This window comes from Amblyomma americanum, chromosome 1 (assembly GCF_052857255.1).
Source record: "Amblyomma americanum isolate KBUSLIRL-KWMA chromosome 1, ASM5285725v1, whole genome shotgun sequence".
NCBI lineage: Eukaryota > Metazoa > Arthropoda > Arachnida > Ixodida > Ixodidae > Amblyomma > Amblyomma americanum.
Window position 1 is genome coordinate 460,409,749 of NC_135497.1, and position 22,281 is coordinate 460,432,029.

The 22,281-nt window shown below is 46.5% G+C and overlaps 1 protein-coding gene across 1 annotated transcript in view; it reads right to left on the bottom strand.

The window, feature by feature from the left end:
- Window positions 1-3,627: 3,627 nt before the first annotated feature.
- LOC144126083 (uncharacterized) overlaps window positions 3,628-22,281 on the bottom strand; it is a 64,688-nt gene continuing 46,034 nt past the window's right edge. The window contains exons 2-5 of the mRNA XM_077660009.1: window positions 18,310-18,511; window positions 17,133-17,352; window positions 6,061-6,442; window positions 3,628-3,969 (exon numbers count right to left, since the gene is read on the bottom strand). Coding sequence (XP_077516135.1) covers window positions 3,628-3,969; window positions 6,061-6,442; window positions 17,133-17,352; window positions 18,310-18,511 — 1,146 coding nt within the window. The remainder of the gene's footprint in view (window positions 3,970-6,060; window positions 6,443-17,132; window positions 17,353-18,309; window positions 18,512-22,281) is intronic.

Below are 22,281 nucleotides of genomic sequence, written 5' to 3' on the forward strand. Positions count from 1 at the left end.
ATTTTGGCGGGAAAACGTGGTTTGACCGCCAGAGCCGTTGGAACCGCCGGCCATAGCAGTCTCTTTTGTGCGTCAAGTCTGCCTGCGTTTCAAGCGTGTGCTGTGTGGCGTGCTCGTTTCTGATAGTGAAGAGCGGCGGAAAAGCATTAATATTATGAGTGCGTTGACATCGGTTGACCTGCTTGATGTGCCGTGCAGTAAGTGCAAGAACACAGAGTACGACTGCCCACAGTTCATATGTAACAATGGCGCCGCTCTCCGCGAACTGTGGGCGATCATCGGCCATTTTTGAATATCTTGGTAAGCAAATTAGTTGAAATGTCTTCACTTATTATATGTTTTCGAAATGTTTTCCGAGCAACGACTTCTTCAGAGTAAAGTGTAAGAAAGATCTTATTCACCTCCGAACTCCGCCTTAGGGTCAGGTCAGGTTCTTAGCTGCCATTTGACTCGGGTCGTGTGGTCGACCAGGAGAGATGACAAGAAAGGAGAGTTGCTCTCGCTGCCGTTGCTGTGAGTTGTCTCGTTCGCCATCCGGTTTCGCCTGTCTCGGCGTCTTGCGCTCGTTAGCGATTGCTCTTTGGCGCCCAAGTTTCGCGGCCGCATTGCGGTTCGCGTCGGTTGCCATTTTTGGGAGGGTAGTAGTACCACCAGCGCCCCTTGAGCCTCCTGGCTTCTCGCGCGTGGGGGTAGAAAGCGCCTGCTCTCACCTTTCTCCGCGGAGAGCATCGAAAATGAGATAAATATGGCATACCGCAATTCACAGTCGAAGCGAATTTTACGACGCGTTTAAACTTGTCACATTACACAGAACCGGCGCATTAAGGCTACACTAAAGACGTGTCTGTTTGTGCTGCACATCGCGGCTGGAGTTCGCTTGTTTTATGGCAGTGCGCGACGCATCGATCTAATATTATTGTATTGAAATCGAATGTGACTCTGGGGAGCACAACAACCTAACATTATATTTTATGATACAATTCTGTTACCCTAACGAATTTCAGTCTGCTGGGTGAAGTCGCAGTCGTATTTAATTAATATTGGCATTGCTGGGAGGCAGCACAAATAGGTTTGCGGTCTGGCACGTAGAGCCAGTGCTGCTGCGGACGGTGGTGTTAGCTGTCGCGGAGCCAAAGATGCAGCACAATGGCGGTCATGCTGTGTTCTCGTAATGACAGCATGCGAACGGACAGTGAAGCTGTTCTTTTAGCAGCTAAGATCAGCAGGCGTGTTAAAGCCGTGAATTAGGATTTACACATTAAACTGCAGATCTACAAAAATGCCGTGACAACAAAAAGCCTGTGCTTTGTTTGGTACCGACTGCTGCGACTAATAGCTGCTGTCTGGAATGCCATTCCTGAAATTCGAGACGAAAGCTTTATTGATGCAACGAAGCATAGGCACAACGAACTCCGAGTTAACGATTTTTTCTGATTAAGGAATATTTTTCAGACTTTGTGCTGGGCGCATATTCTTTCGGTGTAAATACAGTTACTGTGAATTTCAAAATAGCGGCTTTTATGGCAATCCTCTAAACGATTTTCGACCATCTTTTTGTTTTTCTTGGGTGTCTTGAACTCTCCTATACTACGAAATTTATAATTCTGAATCGACGTGTTTATAAACATCGATTGTACTGTCCTCCGCAAGCCGCATGATAAGCTATAGTAAAATTGCACTACAAAGCACGAAACGAGCACCTCGCCTCTGCAACACAGCAGAGGTAAAGAAAAACTGGAACGGCTCCTTGCAGTTCGTTGGGTAGCGTCAGCTTAGAATCGATGGTAGTATATATCGTAATTTCTGGCCAGCATGAAGTTTGCTGCTCGACTTATTGTTGCAGTCCTGTGAGGCATTACGTCTTTAAACGATTCAACTCTGTGCCTTAGAAACAGACGTAGAACCTGGCGTTATTTGTAGTGAGTAAATTCCTTCCAGGTTGAGCAAATCAACGACATACTCACATACGTGGTGCGCACAAAACAACTCCACGTTGTGCGTAACTCTAGAAGACTAAAGCATGCGATCAAAGCCATTTATAAACAAAAATTGATAAGGCGCAAGCTAATATTGTACTCTTTTGTTCAGACTAGTCCGCACCACCTGCTGAAAAATGCGACCAATGCGGTCCTGAGCCCACGGCAAGGGAGCATTACTAGGGAGCAAGCATCATGGCTGTTTATAGTAAGTTTCCATACGTCTGCATTTCGCCAGCTTTTTCAATGGCATTCCTTCTTAACAGAGCTAAGCGCTCACTTCACAGATGACGACTCAAGTTATGGAAACAGTCGTGTCAAGTGAAACTTAATATACACAAGCTAACGCGCTCGGGACAAAGAAGGGATTCTGCAAGGGACAGTTGTGTGATGAACCATGAAGCAAAGAAGCGGCGAAACTGGATGTCGTACACTGGCCTCGACACATACCTGCCGCCAAGGCTCGCATTCACTGCCCCAGTCTCAACGGTGAGTAAAATCTTTTATCACAAACGAAGTTTCATGCGCAATTCTAAACTTGTTCATTCTGCCAACACTGTCAATTTTGAGCGGTGTATAACGAAGATTTAACGCCGCATTCGCAATGTGAGGCTGCGCCAGTGAACTAGTTTTTATAAATTTGTAGTTACTTCACTAAGTGAGATTTTTCAACTCTTCACTTCATCAGGTACCACTTTCTTTTCTTAATTTTATCTTTGCCAGGTTTCCCCCGCTGTCATCTTTGGCCCGTGCATTTCGTGGGGCGACAGGAAGCAGCTGGTATGCTGCAGAGAGCCCGTGCAATCCTCAATTTGCAACCCGACACACCTCAGAGAAGACCTTAGTGCTTTCTTTGTGCGTATATTACGTAAAGGGCATTGCGTATACGGAACTTTTATTCAAGCTGTGGTAGGATATGTGCCGGTATAGTCGGAATTACATGCGCGATAAAAGGGCTACGGGATTTCGTTGTCGAAGCTCCACTTTGAGAGAAGTATACAATCAGGCCGGAATGAAAAGCAAACTGCGCGAGCCAACAAAACAAAATATCTTACCTGTGTACTTGCGCACAACAAGTCTGATTCATGCTTAAGGGTAAAAGGTCTACCGAAGTATATATTCATAAAATAGTTATAAATTAATATCTGCCCGCAAAGTGGAAAAGTACGGTATATGCGTACTCGCGTTTCATTCCGGCATGACTTTACATAGCAGTTTTCATGCGCTCCTTTAAAACGGCATCAAGGTTGCTCTTGAGCCTATTTTCTACTTCATATATATTTTTGGATTGTTCTAGGGAAGCATCTTTGTAGCTTATGATTAATAAAGAGTTCCACTCATATTTAAAATTCGTTTTACTTCGCGTTCGGATAGTGCTCCTCAGCTTTGAAAGTGAAGCCAGATATTGTGGTCGTACATACAAAGACGGGAGAAAAGATTAGACGCAACTAAAATGGGAAAGGAGACTGGTTGGAACAATGGGCGAACTATAAGGCAAGACCACTCGCAGCGATAAAGGCACCACAACGAAGCGTGTCATTTTAAGTCCGAAACAGTCAGGTTCAGCGTGTCATCACCACCGAGCCACGGAAGAATAGCGAGCCTTAGCTGATCCACTGCTCCACGATCCACCCGTCAGGCACGCCTCGATCTAAAGTGCCTTTTTCTGACTTCCGAGCGAAATCGACGACCGGCTCGCCTTGATTTTCCTGGATGCCTTGGACGGGCATGGCTTCGGCAGACCTTTGACATGGGTGGTTTCCTCTACTGGCGCAGCACCATCAGTATTCGGCGCGGCCGCTTCCATCTTTGTGGCGTTGACTCGCGGTTTAGAACGAGGCACTTTGGAGTCGGCGCCGGCCGTCTGTCGCTCATGCTCGCCGGCGGCCGAACGTACACTGGGCGCGTCTTTCGCTGCGCCTGAGTCGCTAGACTTTGCAGATGCAATGTCCGACTCCGGACGCTTGTGGCTAGGCTCGGAACTCGTCGTCGACTGAAATGGAAAAAAAATAGAAGGCGAAAGAGGAATACTGGCCGTGTAGCTTTTCTCCATCCGGGACTCACAAGACGAGAATGCCAGTATGTTGCGTTTTCGACTCGCGCCTGGCGAGGCGAAGGTTTCGTGAGCTCGGCAGCCAAACTTAGCGTTTCGTGAACACTGAAAATAATCGTACACTTGGACTATGCAAGTAGCAAAGTTAGCTCCAAGAACATCGATGCCCCCTCCGGACCCCGAGGAAGCTCCCTAACGGGGACACTTTATGGCTAGCTACCATGTTATCAATCGTGATGGAGGTCACATTGTTACAGAAATAAGCGTCTCCGTCAAGAAATAATTGCGCTGCTTCCTTGCTGGCCCAGTGGTTTCGCCGCAACACTAAACAACGGAAAAAGAAGTGCTGTAACGGCTACCGCATCGGGAATTAGAAACAGCGTGCCATATCAAACAGCGTGATGTTTCACTCAAGGGCGGAAGACACCACCGACATTTTCGGGGCCGTTACGAATGCTCAGCGTCTTCCTTGCCGGAATGAGGACGACGTGGATACTGCAGAGTCGCAGAAAGGCCATTCGGCAGGCACAGCGAGAACCCTTCTGTAATGGCGCTGCCATCCCGTCGCGGTGTACCACGATGACGGCGTTTTTTTTTCGCGCATATGTTTCTTTTGAGAGTTTAAATATTGACTACAGCACGATAAGCCTTCTGTACAAATGGTGGGGCTTTAACGTGAAAGAATATCAATCTTAGATAGTTTTAGCATAGAGGAGACGTGTTAGCGTATATATATATATATATATATATATATATATATATATATATATATATATATATATATATATATATATATATATATATATATATATATATATATATATATATATATATATATATATATATATATATATATATATATATATATAGTGGATTAGCGCATGCCTGTTGCACACGCGCAGTTGCGCAATTTGGAGCAAGGTGGGGCGTGTGCCTGCCTGCCACTGCGCGTGGAGCACGGTTTAGACTGAGGATCTGCAGCAGTACTTGTGCATTTACTTTGTGAAATCAAACTCATTCTTCGTGCTTTACAGTGATTCTTCATACTTTTAAACCTGTGCAAGGTGTCGGCAGAATAATTCTTAACGCTTCAAAAAACTCATACCGCAAGATACCTGAGATACCTATTCCATCTGTTTACATTTTTATTGGTGCCTTTTACCAGGCCACTTCTGTGGGGCAGGTGGAGGCAACTTCTTGACTTCAGTTAATGAAAGCGTGCACGAATTATATCGCGTACTCCTGACGGCGTACGTGATGTAGAACCGCGACAAGTCAACAACTACGTATCCCCTTTGCCAAAAGTATAACCGAGCAATAGGTTTTTGCTTCTCAACCGTACAGCGGAGCCTTTACAGCACCCCTAAAGACCGAAAAGCGTCAAAACGTGAGGACAACGGTTCGCCTTACTTTACGCAGATTTAGAGCACAAGGGCTGCCATAACAATTTCGCGACGCGGCTATAAAACAAACCGCCATTGCCTGATCACTTTTGGCAAAGGCGGTACTTCTCAGCGCCCGGCAAGCTTAGGTACGTGCGTCCCAGCCCTAAAAATAGGGGCTGATTACGCACAACAATTTTCGAACAAAGACAACCATTTCGCGCCCCAAAATCTAAGCGAATAACATCACACCTTTGTGAACATGGGGCAACAAACCTCTGTGGGGCAACAAACCTCGCAAAGCCTTGGGCCGGTACAGAGGGACGACCTTTTTCGTTGGGTGCCGTTTAGTGATTGTCACCGTCCGCTCCAAAAGACCGATCCCTATGAGAGGAAGGGCTTACTCCAGTAACAAAGGTGAGAAAGGAATAGAACTCGGATGGAAGCGTTTAATTATGCCGCATACAGATATCGCTATTACGCGGTCCCGTATGGACAAGGTGGTATAGTGTCCCAAAAGCTGCCACGTCTGTAGGGTTTATTGGCCTCTAGCAAGCTCCTCTGCGACCGGCACATGCTATGGGAAAGCACTTAAACTGGCGTTCACCAGTAAGTTCCAAATAAAGTAACCCGTGGACGATGCCATTACCTTGCTGCTCTGCGACGACTTCGTGCTGTGAACACTGGCCCCTCCGGGCTGGCTTTTGGTGTGAGTGGAGAGCCGCGACGCTGCTTTTGTAGCAGGCAGAGCAGTCTGGCTGCCCACAGGGAAGTTTGGTGCTCGGCTATGCATGCGGCTCGACTCCGGGAAGAATAATTGGCTGCCCTCGGTTCTGTCCGCATCTCCTGCAGTGGTGTCGGCTGGCTTCCAGCCGGACCGGCTGGCGCCAGCTCGACTGACGCCAGCATGACTCCTTTCAAGTCGACTTACATCCAACTGACTCGCATCGGCTCGGCTATTTTCAAATGGCTTTGTGTCGAGTGCAGCAGCAGCTGCAACATGAGGCTCGTCACATGTCTCTGCGAAGCACCTGCAGCAGAGTACGAAGCAAAAAAGAGCGACCAAGAACTGCTAGTACAGCCGTGTAGCTACGATTATCTGAACAACTAACTAGACAAACACCGGCACGAGAGTGCATACAAACGCGACCGGATAAGCAGATTCGGCGACAGATGAGGTGAAGGGTGCGCCTTTGTTTCACCTTGTTGCACCATTCCTACCATCCGTCTGTTCGCTTTCTACTGTCGCAAAAAAATTTTACTGCTTCTTGCTGCCCCCGTTGTGCCATTGGCGGTGTGGGCGCGGCAAAATTATTTTTCTTTGTTTTATCTCTGCCCACCCTAATGTTGCACCATTCTTACCATCCGCCTGTTCGCTTTCTACTGTCACAAAAAATTTTACTGCTTCTTGCTGCCCCCGTTGTGCCATTGGCGGTGTGGGCTGGGCAAAATTCTTTATATTTGTTTTATCTCTCTGCCCACCCTAATGTTGCACTATTCCTACCATCCGTCTGTTCGCTTTCTACCGTCGCAAAAAATTTTACTGCTTCTTGCTGCCCCCGTTGTGCCATTGGCGGTGTGGGCTGGGCAAAATTCTTTATATTTGTTTTATCTCTCTGCCCACCCTAATGTTGCACTATTCCTACCATCCGTCTGTTCGCTTTCTACCGTCGCAAAAAATTTTACTGCTTCTTGCTGCCCCCGTTGAGCCATTGGCGGTGTGGGCTGGGCAAAATTCTTTATATTTGTTTTATCTCTCTGCCCACCCTAATGTTGCACTATTCCTACCATCCGTCTGTTCGCTTTCTACCGTCGCAAAAAATTTTACTGCTTCTTGCTGCCCCCGTTGTGCCATTGGCGGTGTGGGCTGGGCAAAATTCTTTATATTTGTTTTATCTCTCTGCCCACCCTAATGTTGCACTATTCCTACCATCCGTCTGTTCGCTTTCTACCGTCGCAAAAAATTTTACTGCTTCTTGCTGCCCCCGTTGTGCCATTGGCGGTGTGGGCTGGGCAAAATTCTTTATATTTGTTTTATCTCTCTGCCCACCCTAATGTTGCACTATTCCTACCATCCGTCTGTTCGCTTTCTACCGTCGCAAAAAATTTTACTCCTTCTTGCTGCCCCCGTTGTGCCATTGGCGGTGTGGGCTGGGCAAAATTCTTTATATTTGTTTTATCTCTCTGCCCACCCTAATGTTGCACTATTCCTACCATCCGTCTGTTCGCTTTCTACCGTCGCAAAAAATTTTACTGCTTCTTGCTGCCCCCGTTATGCCATTGGCGGTGTGGGCTGGGCAAAATTCTTTATATTTGTTTTATCTCTCTGCCCACCCTAACGTTGCACTATTCCTACCATCCGTCTGTTCGCTTTCTACCGTCGCAAAAAATTTTACTGCTTCTTGCTGCCCCCGTTGTGCCATTGGCGGTGTGGGCTGGGCAAAATTCTTTATATTTGTTTTATCTCTCTGCCCACCCTAATGTTGCACTATTCCTACCATCCGTCTGTTCGCTTTCTACCGTCGCAAAAAATTTTACTGCTTCTTGCTGCCCCCGTTATGCCATTGGTGGTGTGGGCTGGGCAAAATTCTTTATATTTGTTTTATCTCTCTGCCCACCCTAATGTTGCACTATTCCTACCATCCGTCTGTTCGCTTTCTACCGTCGCAAAAAATTTTACTGCTTCTTGCTGCCCCCGTTATGCCATTGGCGGTGTGGGCTGGGCAAAATTCTTTATATTTGTTTTATCTCTCTGCCCACCCTAATGTTGCACTATTCCTACCATCCGTCTGTTCGCTTTCTACCGTCGCAAAAAATTTTACTGCTTCTTGCTGCCCCCGTTGTGCCATTGGCGGTGTGGGCTGGGCAAAATCCTTTATATTTGTTTTATCTCTCTGCCCACCCTAATGTTGCACTATTCCTACCATCCGTCTGTTCGCTTTCTACCGTCGCAAAAAATTTTACTGCTTCTTGCTGCCCCCGTTGTGCCATTGGCGGTGTGGGCTGGGCAAAATTCTTTATATTTGTTTTATCTCTCTGCCCACCCTAATGTTGCACTATTCCTACCATCCGTCTGTTCGCTTTCTACCGTCGCAAAAAATTTTACTGCTTCTTGCTGCCCCCGTTATGCCATTGGCGGTGTGGGCTGGGCAAAATTCTTTATATTTGTTTTATCTCTCTGCCCACCCTAATGTTGCACTATTCCTACCATCCGTCTGTTCGCTTTCTACCGTCGCAAAAAATTTTACTGCTTCTTGCTGCCCCCGTTGTGCCATTGGCGGTGTGGGCTGGGCAAAATTCTTTATATTTGTTTTATCTCTCTGCCCACCCTAATGTTGCACTATTCCTACCATCCGTCTGTTCGCTTTCTACCGTCGCAAAAAATTTTACTGCTTCTTGCTGCCCCCGTTGTGCCATTGGCGGTGTGGGCTGGGCAAAATTCTTTATATTTGTTTTATCTCTCTGCCCACCCTAATGTTGCACTATTCCTACCATCCGTCTGTTCGCTTTCTACCGTCGCAAAAAATTTTACTGCTTCTTGCTGCCCCCGTTGTGCCATTGGCGGTGTGGGCTGGGCAAAATTCTTTATATTTGTTTTATCTCTCTGCCCACCCTAATGTTTCACTATTCCTACCATCCGTCTGTTCGCTTTCTACCGTCGCAAAAAATTTTACTGCTTCTTGCTGCCCCCGTTATGCCATTGGCGGTGTGGGCTGGGCAAAATTCTTTATATTTGTTTTATCTCTCTGCCCACCCTAATGTTGCACTATTCCTACCATCCGTCTGTTCGCTTTCTACCGTCGCAAAAAAATTTACTGCTTCTTGCTGCCCCCGTTGTGCCATTGGCGGTGTGGTCGGGGCAAAATTATTTTTCTTTGTTTTATCTCTGCCCACCCTAATGTTGCACCATTCCTACCATCTGTCTGTTCGCTTTCTACTGTCACAAAAAATTTTTGCTTCTTCTTGCTGCCCCCGTTGTGCCATTGGCGGTGTGGGCGGGACAAAATTATTTTTCTTTGTTTTATCTCTGCCCACCCTAATGTTGCACCATTCTTACCATCCGCCTGTTCGCTTTCTACTGTCACAAAAAATTTTACTGCTTCTTGCTGCCCCCGTTATGCCATTGGCGGTGTGGGCTGAGCAAAATTATTTTTCTTTGTTTTATCTCTGCCCACCCTAATGTTGCACCATTCCTACCATCCATCTGTTCGCTTTCTACTGTCGCAAAAAAGTTTACTGCTTCTTGCTGCCCCTGTTATGCCATTGGCGGTGTGGGCTGGGCAAATTTATTTTTATTTGTTTTATCTCTGCCCACCCTAATATTGCACCATTCCTACCATCCGTCCCTTCGCTTTCTACTGTCAAAAAAAATTTTTGCTTCTTCTTGCTGCCCCCGTTGTGCCATTGGCGGTGTGGGCGGGACAAAATTATTTTTCTTTGTTTTATCTCTGCCCACCCTAATGTTGCACCATTCCTACCATCCATCTGTTCGCTTTCTACTGTCGCAAAAAAGTTTACTGCTTCTTGCTGCCCCCGTTGTGCCATTGGCGGTGTGGTCGGGGCAAAATTATTTTTCTTTGTTTTATCTCTGCCCACCCTAATGTTGCACCATTCCTAACATCCATCTGTTCGCTTTCTACTGTCGCAAAAAAGTTTACTGCTTCTTGCTGCCCCTGTTATGCCATTGGCGGTGTGGGCTGGGCAAATTTATTTTTATTTGTTTTATCTCTGCCCACCCTAATATTGCACCATTCCTACCATCCGTCCCTTCGCTTTCTACTGTCAAAAAAAATTTTTGCTTCTTCTTGCTGCCCCCGTTGTGCCATTGGCGGTGTGGGCGGGAAAAAAATTATTTTTCTTTGTTTTATCTCTGCCCACCCTAATGTTGCACCATTCCTACCATCCATCTGTTCGCTTTCTACTGTCGCAAAAAAGTTTACTGCTTCTTGCTGCCCCTGTTATGCCATTGGCGGTGTGGGCTGGGCAAATTTATTTTTATTTGTTTTATCTCTGCCCACCCTAATATTGCACCATTCCTACCATCCGTCCCTTCGCTTTCTACTGTCAAAAAAAATTTTTGCTTCTTCTTGCTGCCCCCGTTGTGCCATTGGCGGTGTGGGCGGGACAAAATTATTTTTCTTTGTTTTATCTCTGCCCACCCTAATGTTGCACCATTCTTACCATCCGCCTGTTCGCTTTCTACTGTCACAAAAAATTTTACTGCTTCTTGCTGCCCCCGTTGTGCCATTGGCGGTGTGGTCGGGGCAAAATTATTTTTCTTTGTTTTATCTCTGCCCACCCTAATGTTGCACCATTCCTACCATCCATCTGTTCGCTTTCTACTGTCGCAAAAAAGTTTACTGCTTCTTGCTGCCCCCGTTATGCCATTGGCGGTGTGGGCTGGGCAAATTTATTTTTATTTGTTTTATCTCTGCCCACCCTAATATTGCACCATTCCTACCATCCGTCCCTTCGCTTTCTACTGTCAAAAAAAATTTTTGCTTCTTCTTGCTGCCCCCGTTGTTCCATTGGCGGTGTGGGCGGGACAAAATTATTTTTCTTTGTTTTATCTCTGCCCACCCTAATGTTGCACCATTCTTACCATCCGCCTGTTCGCTTTCTACTGTCACAAAAAATTTTACTGCTTCTTGCTGCCCCCGTTGTGCCATTGGCGGTGTGGTCGGGGCAAAATTATTTTTCTTTGTTTTATCTCTGCCCACCCTAATGTTGCACCATTCCTACCATCCATTTGTTCGCTTTCTACTGTCGCAAAAAAGTTTACTGCTTCTTGCTGCCCCTGTTATGCCATTGGCGGTGTGGGCTGGGCAAATTTATTTTTATTTGTTTTATCTCTGCCCACCCTAATATTGCACCATTCCTACCATCCGTCCCTTCGCTTTCTACTGTCAAAAAAAATTTTTGCTTCTTCTTGCTGCCCCCGTTGTGCCATTGGCGGTGTGGGCGGGAAAAAAATTATTTTTCTTTGTTTTATCTCTGCCCACCCTAATGTTGCACCATTCCTACCATCCATCTGTTCTCTTTCTACTGTCGCAAAAAAGTTTATTGCTTCTTGCTGCCCCTGTTATGCCATTGGCGGTGTGGGCTGGGCAAATTTATTTTTATTTGTTTTATCTCTGCCCACCCTAATATTGCACCATTCCTACCATCCGTCCCTTCGCTTTCTACTGTCAAAAAAAATTTTTGCTTCTTCTTGCTGCCCCCGTTGTGCCATTTGCGGTGTGGGCGGGACAAAATTATTTTTCTTTGTTTTATCTCTGCCCACCCTAATGTTGCACCATTCTTACCATCCGCCTGTTCGCTTTCTACTGTCACAAAAAATTTTACTGCTTCTTGCTGCCCCCGTTGTGCCATTGGCGGTGTGGTCGGGGCAAAATTATTTTTCTTTGTTTTATCTCTGCCCACCCTAATGTTGCACCATTCCTACCATCCATCTGTTCGCTTTCTACTGTCGCAAAAAAGTTTACTGCTTCTTGCTGCCCCTGTTATGCCATTGGCGGTGTGGGCTGGGCAAATTTATTTTTATTTGTTTTATCTCTGCCCACCCTAATATTGCACCATTCCTACCATCCGTCTCTTCGCTTTCTACTGTCACAAAAAATTTTTGCTTCTTCTTGCGGCCCCCGTTGTGCCATTGGCGGTGTGGGCGGGACAAAATTATTTTTCTTTGTTTTATCTCGGCCCACCCTAATGTTGCACCATTCCTACCATCCGTGTGTACGCTTCCTACTGTCGCAAAAAATTTTACTGCTTCTTGCTGCCTCCGTTATGCCATTGGCGGTGTGGGCTGGGCAAAATTATTTTTATTTGTTTTATCTCTGCCCACCCTAATGTTGCACCATTCCTACCATCTGTCTGTTCGCTTTCTACTGTCGCAAAAAATTTTACTGCTTCTTGCTGCCCCCGTTATGCCATTGGCGGTGTGGGCTGGGCAAAATAATTTTTATTTGTTTTATCTCGGCCCACCCTAATTTTCCACCATTCCTACCATCCGTCTGTTCGCTTTCTACCATCGCAAAAAATTTTACTGCTTCTTGCTGCCCCCGTTGTGCCATTGGCGGTGTGGGCTGGGCAAAATTATTTTTATTTCTTTTATCTCTGCCCACCCTAATGTTGCACCATTCCTACCATCCGTCTGTTCGCTTTCTACTGTCGCAAAAAATTTTACTGCTTCTTGCTGCCCCCGTTGTGCCATTGGTGGTGTGGGCTGGGCAAAATTATTTTTCTTTGTTTTTCTCTGCCCATCCTAACATATGTCGCCCAGTTTCGAAAATGTAACTCACAAGCGTTGTCACCGCAGGGGGATTCCATCTGAAACGAGTAGCGGCGCGAGGAACCCGCCTATGTGCGCAGTGCATGTCAGACACGCACCGCGCATATAGGCTGGGTTTTAGCAGGCTACTTTAGAATGCACTGATAGTACGCGAGTTCTCGCGTTCCGGTGTTCCTGCGAGCTATGATTAAGATAGCAAGACTGTGTAATATGCCTTCCATGTGAGCAGGGACTCTCCGAAATAGAGGGGGGGGGGGGGGGGCAGGGTGGGGGGGGCGGTCGCCTCCAACTTTTCTTTACAGGCCCCACCTCCCCTCCTTTCTTTTTGACCGTTTACGCTGAAATCAAATTTCTGACAAGAGCTATAGTTAAATTGTTAAAATGGTGGCTGTGTAGTCCAGTCCTTTCCAAGGGCCGATGATCAACTGGACGTACAACGGTGGCACGATGGCCGGTTAAGACACCGCAATTTAAGGCACACTACTCCACATACCACTAACCAAACTCTTCAATGAAGAACAACTACTTAAACAGAGGCACATAAATTGGCGGACTATTCACTTACACATGGAGAGGCAACAACCACACATCAATGGATGAGAAATATTGTCCTGATACCACCGCACTACCCTAAAAAATAATACACGAGCGAGGCAGTCACTGGATACTGTATATTTCCGCACTACCTTTTAAGATACAAAAAACTGACCGCAACTTTTAAAAAATGTGGAAAACCTGTACTAAACATCCGTGACTAACTTATAGAAGGCCCCCTAACAAGAAAGAAAAGACTACTCCTGACACGCAAATGTCCAAACACCACAATATACAAACACCTGGTGTTTGAATATATTCAAACACAAGGGTACATACCAAGCCCTTGAAGAACTCGTAAAGAATATAAATCAGATAATTGACCAAACCTAACTCCCCCAATCTCGGCAGCTAGCTTTCGGCAACGTTACCTTCGCTACTGAATGAAAACCCTATGAGTCAGGTACAATAGCGTATCCTGAAGTACAACGCTTTCTTCTGTTCCCTTTCTATTGTTAAAAGCTCTCTTTTTTATTTTACAATCCGTTTTGTTTCATCTTTTCTTAACCCCTATTGCCTGTTAGCTACTTATGCATTGCTTTGTTTTATTTATTTATTTCACCAACCATTTAGTCACGCACATATGCCGATTTATGGACGAGCTAAAAATTGCCAGTTTCACTGAAGGCTAATAAAAATTTGGAAATATAGGCTCCAGAGACATCGCGATGGTTTCTGCAGCACAATATTACCTGTGTTAGCGGACATCATAACACAGGTGAATAATGTCAGCTGCAGTCGGTTATAACCAATTCCTGGTAGTATAACTTTTAGCTATTACAGCTAGGCATTCGGTTCAAATATAGATTGCTAGCCAGTTGTTAGTAAAAGCCAAATCAGTTTTCAGAATTTCTAAAACGGGATTACCCTGGACCCTGTGGCCGAAGAAAAAGGCACAGAAAAACTAAATTCTTTTTCTACGCGCTGAGCGCGCTCTGCCAGCTCTGCGCCTACACCCTCTCTTTCCACATTCCAGTAAACGGTGGGCCAAAGCCAACTGACTGCTGTCAAGCATTCTGCACGGTAATTGCATCCGCAATTGATGAAAGTGTCGATACGGCGGCTGTCTCGGGCTGTCTGCTTTTCGAGGAGATTCTTAACAACGTTCCTTCTGCCGGCAACTGTGCATTGTATTGACGGTGCCACGGCGCCAAACCTCACTTTGGTGCCCCGCACTCGTCTCTCTTTCGCGGCTTTCTGAAGCCAGACCTGCTGCAAGGTCAACGTAGTTAACAATGAACGCTTCGTCTAGCGTACGGAGAGTCGGCAAATACGCGGTGGCGTAAAGCGGGTTCGGAGAACCATCCTGTACCGGGCGATGCTGCACAGGAAACACAGGGATGGGCGCCTGGGGCGGCTTCAGTGAGGCGGCGCCGACGGACACAAAGGGGATTAAAGTATTAAGAGCTGTCCTCACGCGACTCGGTACCCTCCGCGTGCCGGGTGGGTCCCGGGTCAATTCTCTAGCGTGATGCTCGCTGGCTTGTTTCGCAGCGCTGCACTCAGATGGTGTCATGCAGCGAATACAGCGGATGCTGCAGCACAGACATCGTTCGTGCAGGCGCGAAACACAACAGCGGTGGAGGCAGCGACGATGCCTGCGATGGTGTTGAGGGCAGCTACGGCAAGAGTAGCCTTCTGAGAACTGCTGAAAGGAGCAGCTGAGGCCCATCTGTGTGACGGAACGACTGCTGTGTCAGCGGCGTGTGGCGGACGGCGATTGACGCCATTCGCTGTCGGCAAGGAGGGACACTACCACGGGGCGCGCGGCACAGCCCGGGGGCAGGACCACGGACCCGATTGATGGACATTGTGCAAATGTGTTGTCTAACCCCATAGGTTGTAACATTAGGGATCAGAAATTTTGTATTCGGACCTTTGATCATTAAAATTCAGACTTGTAACTCGATGCTTGTCTGGTAAGTTTTCTTTCATGTGCCAGAACATAGAACCGATCGAATAATTTCGTTAAGGAACGAGTAATGAAATGATGGGCAAGGAGAATCCTCTTTGTTAGAAACTTAACTGCGTCCCTCGTACTTAATTCTTAATGTGTTTCTAATGCCCCTTCCTATTTTGTATTTGCGCTGGCAGCCGGAAACAACTCTCACACCTCTCATGAAAGTCAACCAGATGACCATGCGATAGGAGTAGCTAGTATTGACGGTACGTTTTTGCAATATTTTGTTTCTATCATGCTCTTCATGTGCCTTTCATGAACATCTTGCGTGTCATGCATTTTTGCACTTCTCGCTAATTTTTTCAAGTAATAGTAAAGAAGGGATAGTAAACAAAATTCTTAAAACATCCTCATCTCAATAAATTGGATAAGAAATTACCTTATCAAGCGTAAGCATTTCGTTAGTTTGAAGTCACAAGACTCAGAAAACTTTCCGTTTTATCTGGTGTTCCCCAGGGATCGGTTATTGAACTTCTTCTTTTCCACCTCTACATCAATGAAGTTGTTAAGGATGATCCTGTAAAAATGAGATTATATGCAGACGACTACCTGTGTCCTATACCCAGAAATAGAAAATCCCTCGGCTCAAGTGTTGTTAAATAATGCACTTCAGAAAGTTGTCGCCTGGTGTAAGGATTGGCAGATTTCGGTAAATTTTGAGGAAGCTGTTTATATGTGTATTGCTCACAAATAGAATAAGCTTAATTTCAATTATACAGCTAACAATAATTTTCTTACGTACCTTCAGACCTTTACTTTATTACGTTTAGGCACCGACATCACTACGCTTTGTACGTATACGGTTCCCAGTTACGAAGTACGTACATCCGAAGCTACAATGTAGAGGCTCTAGTTCAAATCCAGTACACGAAAATTTTACACATGCATTCATTAAAACTTATTCAAGATAATAACATAATTGTTTTTATATTGTCTTAAATCCACAGATTGCTTTGATAACCGCAATGAAAGCAGTTTTAGCTTCTCAAATTTCAGTTCATGTCGCAAAACGGTTCGCCTTGCCGCTTTCAAGAGAACTTTCATCACTACTGTTGGTGCGACTAACCTATCTTTCTTCATCAGCAGCTTTCCTCCAGACTGGAGCGCTCTCGCAAGTAAGCATAGCCTTGTGTATAACTGGTGCTTTTTCTTTGTCCATTATGATACGTTGATCTGCTGAGTGCAACAGTCTTTCCACCCAGCAACTATTATACAACGGATTTCAGAGCACCATAGCTAATACTGCATTGACTTAGATCGCCTAAAGCATTGTAACCCCGCTCTCTGTTTGGCTGTATTTCATTTATTTTAACTTTTTGCACCTGCCGCTTTTCTGAGTTATTTTGCAGTCTTTGTAACTGGCACTCTTGACATCTCGCCAAATGGATCTTGCTGTTTTCTACCTCGCTTTCCGTCTAATGATCGGGTCCCCAGGGAATGCGAAAATAATTATTCAATATTAAATTTCAATGACCCGTGCATTGAAAACCCTCCCGAGCTGTTACTATTGAAAGGAACCAGAGAGTAATAAGAAATCCTTACGAGTAAAGATGCTCCACGCGACGCCATTTCATTTCATTTCATTTCATTTATTGAAGCCTTAAGGGCCCGTGGGCATTACATAAGGCGGGGGCAAGAACAGTGTGTACAACATATGGTACCAGCTCAACAAAAACAAAAACAAAAAGCAATGAAACGAAACAAAGCAAAACATTAAAATTAAAACATTAAAATTAAAAACATTAAAGAAGATAGTAACACAGGATCAGATTAAGGTCGTTCGCTTCAGAGATACTGGGATTAGAGGAACACGCGACGTTTCAATAACACGGGACACTTTCAACAACTCGTGTCCAGATTCTGCGCCTGACCTTACCTGCAGTAGTCAAAGCTCTTGGGCACGTATCCCAGCCGGAAAACTCTCTCCCAGAACAGCGAACCAACCAGGGTTGCACCTAAATTGAGCAGCATGCACAGCGTGCGGTGCGGGAATTTTTGTCCGGCATCCTCGTCGTAAAGCGGCAGCTTCAGCACCACAGGCACGTGCATTGCCGGCTCACCGCACAGCAGCCGAATCACCAGCCCTGTCGACACGCCTGGGCAATTGGAGCCACCGCAGAAGAGACAACCTCAGTGATAGCAAATAAAAAGCGGCTGCTGCAACCAAGAAGATCCCACTAAATGCTTGTTTCGCCCATGTTTAAACGCCACGATGATAAACATGCTAAACATTTTCGAGGAGTGTGGCTGCGGAAATAGGCCTCTCGCGTACATACGAGACCATCAGAGAAAGCTTTCTGAAAATTTTTGTACATAAATTTGGAACAAGACCATGGATGCTGTGAGCAATGTACCAGCACCTACTTGAAGACTTCGTATCCTTCCACTCCTCTCCATATGCCATGAGATATCTCGATTTCTAATGACCCATGAAACCGAGTGCCACAGTCACCGCCACCTCCGCTTCGTATTCCGTTCACTCACGGGGAGGTTGATTTAGCTTTTTCAAAGGTTAAGAACGGCACTGCGTCTGGTTTGGACGTGCTCACCCCGAGAGTGGTCCGGGAATTATAGAGCATGCATCCCCGGTTTTTCATTTTCGTTTTCTCCGCGGCCTTTCGGCTCGGCCACTTCCCGGTGGCCTGGCGTAAGGGTTGCATAGTTTTTCTTTTGAAGCCGGGGAGACCGCCTGAGGCGACCACGTCCTACCGGCCTGTTATCATGAATTGTGTCCTGGGAAAAGTGCTGGAGCGTCTCGCGTATGGTCGCCTCTACCATTTCTTGGCGCGGCAAAATTTATTACGCGTCAAATTGCAACACTGCCTCTGACAGATCACTTCGGCTGCTCGCCATTCGTTCCTTCCGTTTCTTGTATACCACTCTCCTCTAATAAATCACGCAGTGCAGCAAAGCAATTTTGTGTTCTTGCTTGCAAAGCCCCGCAATTGTGGCAATTGTGCCAAAAAAAAATAAAGTAGCCCATCTGTATACATTGCGTTCGCCACTTCCTCTCGCCACGTGCTTGCATTCATAACCGTTCATCCCACTCTCACCGCAGATGAGACCATAGGTGTTCGTCACATGATCCATGTAGAAGAGGCAAACCAGCTGCGGGAAGAGCACCACGTACACCGCGTCGGCGCAAAGGCTCCACAGTGTGTACACAGACTGCACGCTCAGCGCCATGACGGTGGTCGCCACACCAACCAGGCACACCATGACCCGTACCACGGTCGAGATCTCTCGCACGCTCGCCTGCGGGGTTGGTACTACCTTGCAAATCATCTGTGAGCGAAGCGTTCCAAGGTCTGTGCGGTCTAAAGCACAACACACAGACATGAAAGACGGAACAAACCCAATATTACTACCTTATAGTTAACCCCAGCGCATTTTTGTGTTTTGTTTGCGCGTTGTATGAACCGGCTAGCTCTTGTGTGCTTTATGCTTGTTCTTTTATCCTCGACGCATACGTATTTTTTTCTTCCTCATACTGTCATTTGAATTTGTTTAGTTTTATGGTGTCTAATGTCCCAAAGCGACTCAGGTTGGTTATGAGGCACGCTGTAGTGGAGGGGCTCCGGATTATTCCGGCCACCTGGGGTTCTTTAATGTGCACTGACATCGCACAGTGCACGGGCCTCTAGAATTTCACCTCCACCTAAATGCCAACTCCGCTGCCGGGATCGAACCCGCTTCTTTCGGGTCAGGTGCGAGCATCACAACCACTGAGACACCGCGGTGGCTTCCGTTTAAATGGTCCTTAGTTTTCCGGTATAATTTTCCTTAGTCTGATAGTATTTTTGTAAATTAACAATAGCCTGCAGCAATTTTACAATTGGTTTTGTTATGCGCTATATTTCACTTGCCGTAGGCTTGTATTCAACTGCTTTTTCATAGCTGTCGTCATCGTGCACCTTATTTCAGCTCAAGAGGTCCCAGCCCAGTGTTTCGCTGTGGGGCCTCTTTACGGAATTGCTTACACTAATTGCACAAATTAAACAAAAGAACGGTTGCTTGGTTGTGCGTGGCACTGCACTGATAAGCACGAGTGCGAAGGTTGTTGCCCGGACACGGCGACCGCATTCCGGTGGAGCCATACGCAAAAGCACACGCGTGTACTGAACAGCAGTGCAACCTCAACACAAGGTAGTCTAAATGAATTCGGAACCATCGACTACGGCGTGATCCGTAGCCGCTTCGGACTCATTAAAAATCCACCGCCCCTTCTTAAAAAAATACACTTTCGTAACCTTACGAAGGTACACTTATTCGATCTCTTATTCGATGCACTAAAAATTTTCAGCTTCAAATCTCAAGTGGTGCATAAGCGAAACTTCTAAACGGACACCAATCATTCTCTTGAGTAAAACTTATTTCCCTGCCTCTTTCTGTATGTTGACGCTTGTCTAGCAGGCAAAGACGCATTTATCGCTGAGAAAATATTCAAAAATCTTCCTGCCAGTCGATTCAAATTCGTGATGTCCTCAACGAAATGGACGAGTTACGACCGTTTTGAAGCGAAGGCTGTGTATCGTAGCCTCCGAGATCCGTGGTATTTAAACGTGGCGACTTACGCATTTCACCTGCGAAATGGACCATTTTCAGCCATCTGTAAGTCAGCTCCTCCGCAAGGCTTGTTTTTCAACCAAAAGCTCTCCTTCCCAGACGACACTCTCGCATTCTTTTCGGAAACGAAAAGAGTCAAGTTCCCCCTTCTGAATAAACTCAGGATTGTCGCCAGGTACTTCAAGAAAGAGACTGGAAAAAGCCTTGGAAAGAGTACAATGGTACACTATAGAAAGGGGCGTTGCAGTCAACATTATGTAGCACTGCAGTAGAGGCTAGCCAGGAATGAGAAGGAAATGGACCTTTGTTCATGTGCAGTGGTGAGCTACCTCATACTGAATTTTCTAAAAATTATCTGCTGAAAAATACCCTCGCTCCAACTTCCACCTTCACCCCCCCCCCCCCCCCCCGCACCCCTAGCCAGAACAAGGAACAAACCACTCCCACAGCACTGTGACAAAGTACGGTCTCCCTCCTCCTGCTTAGCCCTCTCAGGTACACAAGGAAATGAGCGATGGGAAAATCAATAAAAAAATATATTTAGTTTAATATCGCCCTCAAAACGTCAAGAAAACAGCGAATACGCCAATTGCTATTAAATTAAAAAAGATACGGGATGGGACGCACGCGTCCCTATGTACCTCACCGTAATAAACTTACTGCTGCCGAAGCCACTACTTTTTCACGCTTTGGAGCTCTGGAAAACAGCTTTTTGCCACCACAAAGCCCATGTACACTCACAAACTGTGCAATAACTGAACTGAAGGTTAAAAACCATTCTAGCTGCGCTTGCCAGAGTAACCTTCGTGCATTTGGCGTGCTAAGGTATACGGCCTGTGTGAAATGCCACGACGACGCACTGCGTCTGCACAAGACTTGTACCTCGTTGCCGTCTATGAAAACTAGGGCCTCTCGAAATACGATCGAGGTGAAAGCAGGCGTAATAGCATTTTTAGCTTGCAGCTTATTGCGGAAAATCTGGGCGTTGTTCATTCCCATGTCGAAAAGAAAAAAACATGAAGTTTATTCCTAAAACGCTTTGATTGCTCCATTCGTTGTAGCGAGAATAATTTCGTTCAGGTGTCTGAAATGGGTTCTTTCTTAGACGAGTGCGTCAGGAACTACACTCTCAACAATGTCCGGGTTAACATCATGAATATAAGAAGCGCACTCCAGCGGGCTGCCTACAGCCCTTGTTAGAAGCGGCCGCGAGCGAGATGAGTCCCCAAAGCAGCGCACCATGGCGCTGCACCCTTTCCCCGCAGAGAGAGCACGCGGCATAATTCCTCAAGCCGTCACGTGATCGACGTTTTGTTCTTCTTCGGCAACGTGGAGGAGGAGGAGGAGGCGGCAAGGCGCCGCACTGGCGGACGTACATCTGGATGCGCGTTCGGCAAATCCCGTCTCCCCCAAGCGGGGCAACGACTATTCCTCCCTCGGAGAGAGACTGCCGCAAGCGCCGTCCCCCTTTTCCATTTTCAGCAACAAGAATATCGTCTATCTCTCTCGCTGACTCGCTTTCGCTCTTTCTCTTCGGCGCAACAAGCTTGCAGGCTTTTTTTTAACAGGGAAGTGGCTCTCTTTCCTTCTTTCAAGGCCACAGGGAGAATATAGTTTTCGTGCTCATCGCTTCCCAGCGGGTGGTTGCATGAAAGCTGATCTGGTGAAGAATTTGTCAAATCTGCTAGTTTTAACGCAGTGTGTGTGATTATTGCTGCCTCATCGTTGTGTTCCTCTCTTGACATCGAAAGGATAGTGTGTGGCATGTAGAAAATCAAGGGAAAGTGAGACCTGGTCACGCTGTCGAACCGTTCTCGTGTCGGCCGACAAAAGTGCGCGTATTGTGAAGAGCCCTCCGCAGCACAGACACGCTGGTGAGTGTTTTTTTCGTGTGTTCGATTTCACTTTCAAGCACGTAGTTGTATGTTTGCCAGAGCCAAAGCGCGTACATACAAAACTGCGTCGTGGAGTCACAGACGCCAGTAAAATTACGATATAGCGCTTCTATTTCACGGATAGTCGCACTCAAGTTTTTTAATCTGCTGCAGGGTGTCTACCAGCCGGAAAAACTGTGAAAACCGGAAATTGGGGATAATCTGGAAAAACTCAGGGGATTTGTGCTTATATCAGGGAAAACATAAACGGAACTAATATCGCGATAATGCTGCCTGGTGTAAACAATGCGGACTGGCATTGCACGGATACGCGTCCTCTCAGCGACTGCTGGCCTCCAACGTTGTGCAGCCAAGTGGAGCATCCCAGCAAGGCGGCAAAATGCTTTGCGGCGCCAGCGGCGCTTCCAATTTGGAAGCGTACTACGTCGAAAGTGGACACTTTCCCGCGCATCCCGGCGCTGTGGCCGACGACAGAGTGCGCGCTTCCTACGGTTCGCACGTGCGCTGTTCGACGGCCAGCGGTCTCCCCTTGTTTACCTGTATTTCCGAGTGGACAGCTCTAAC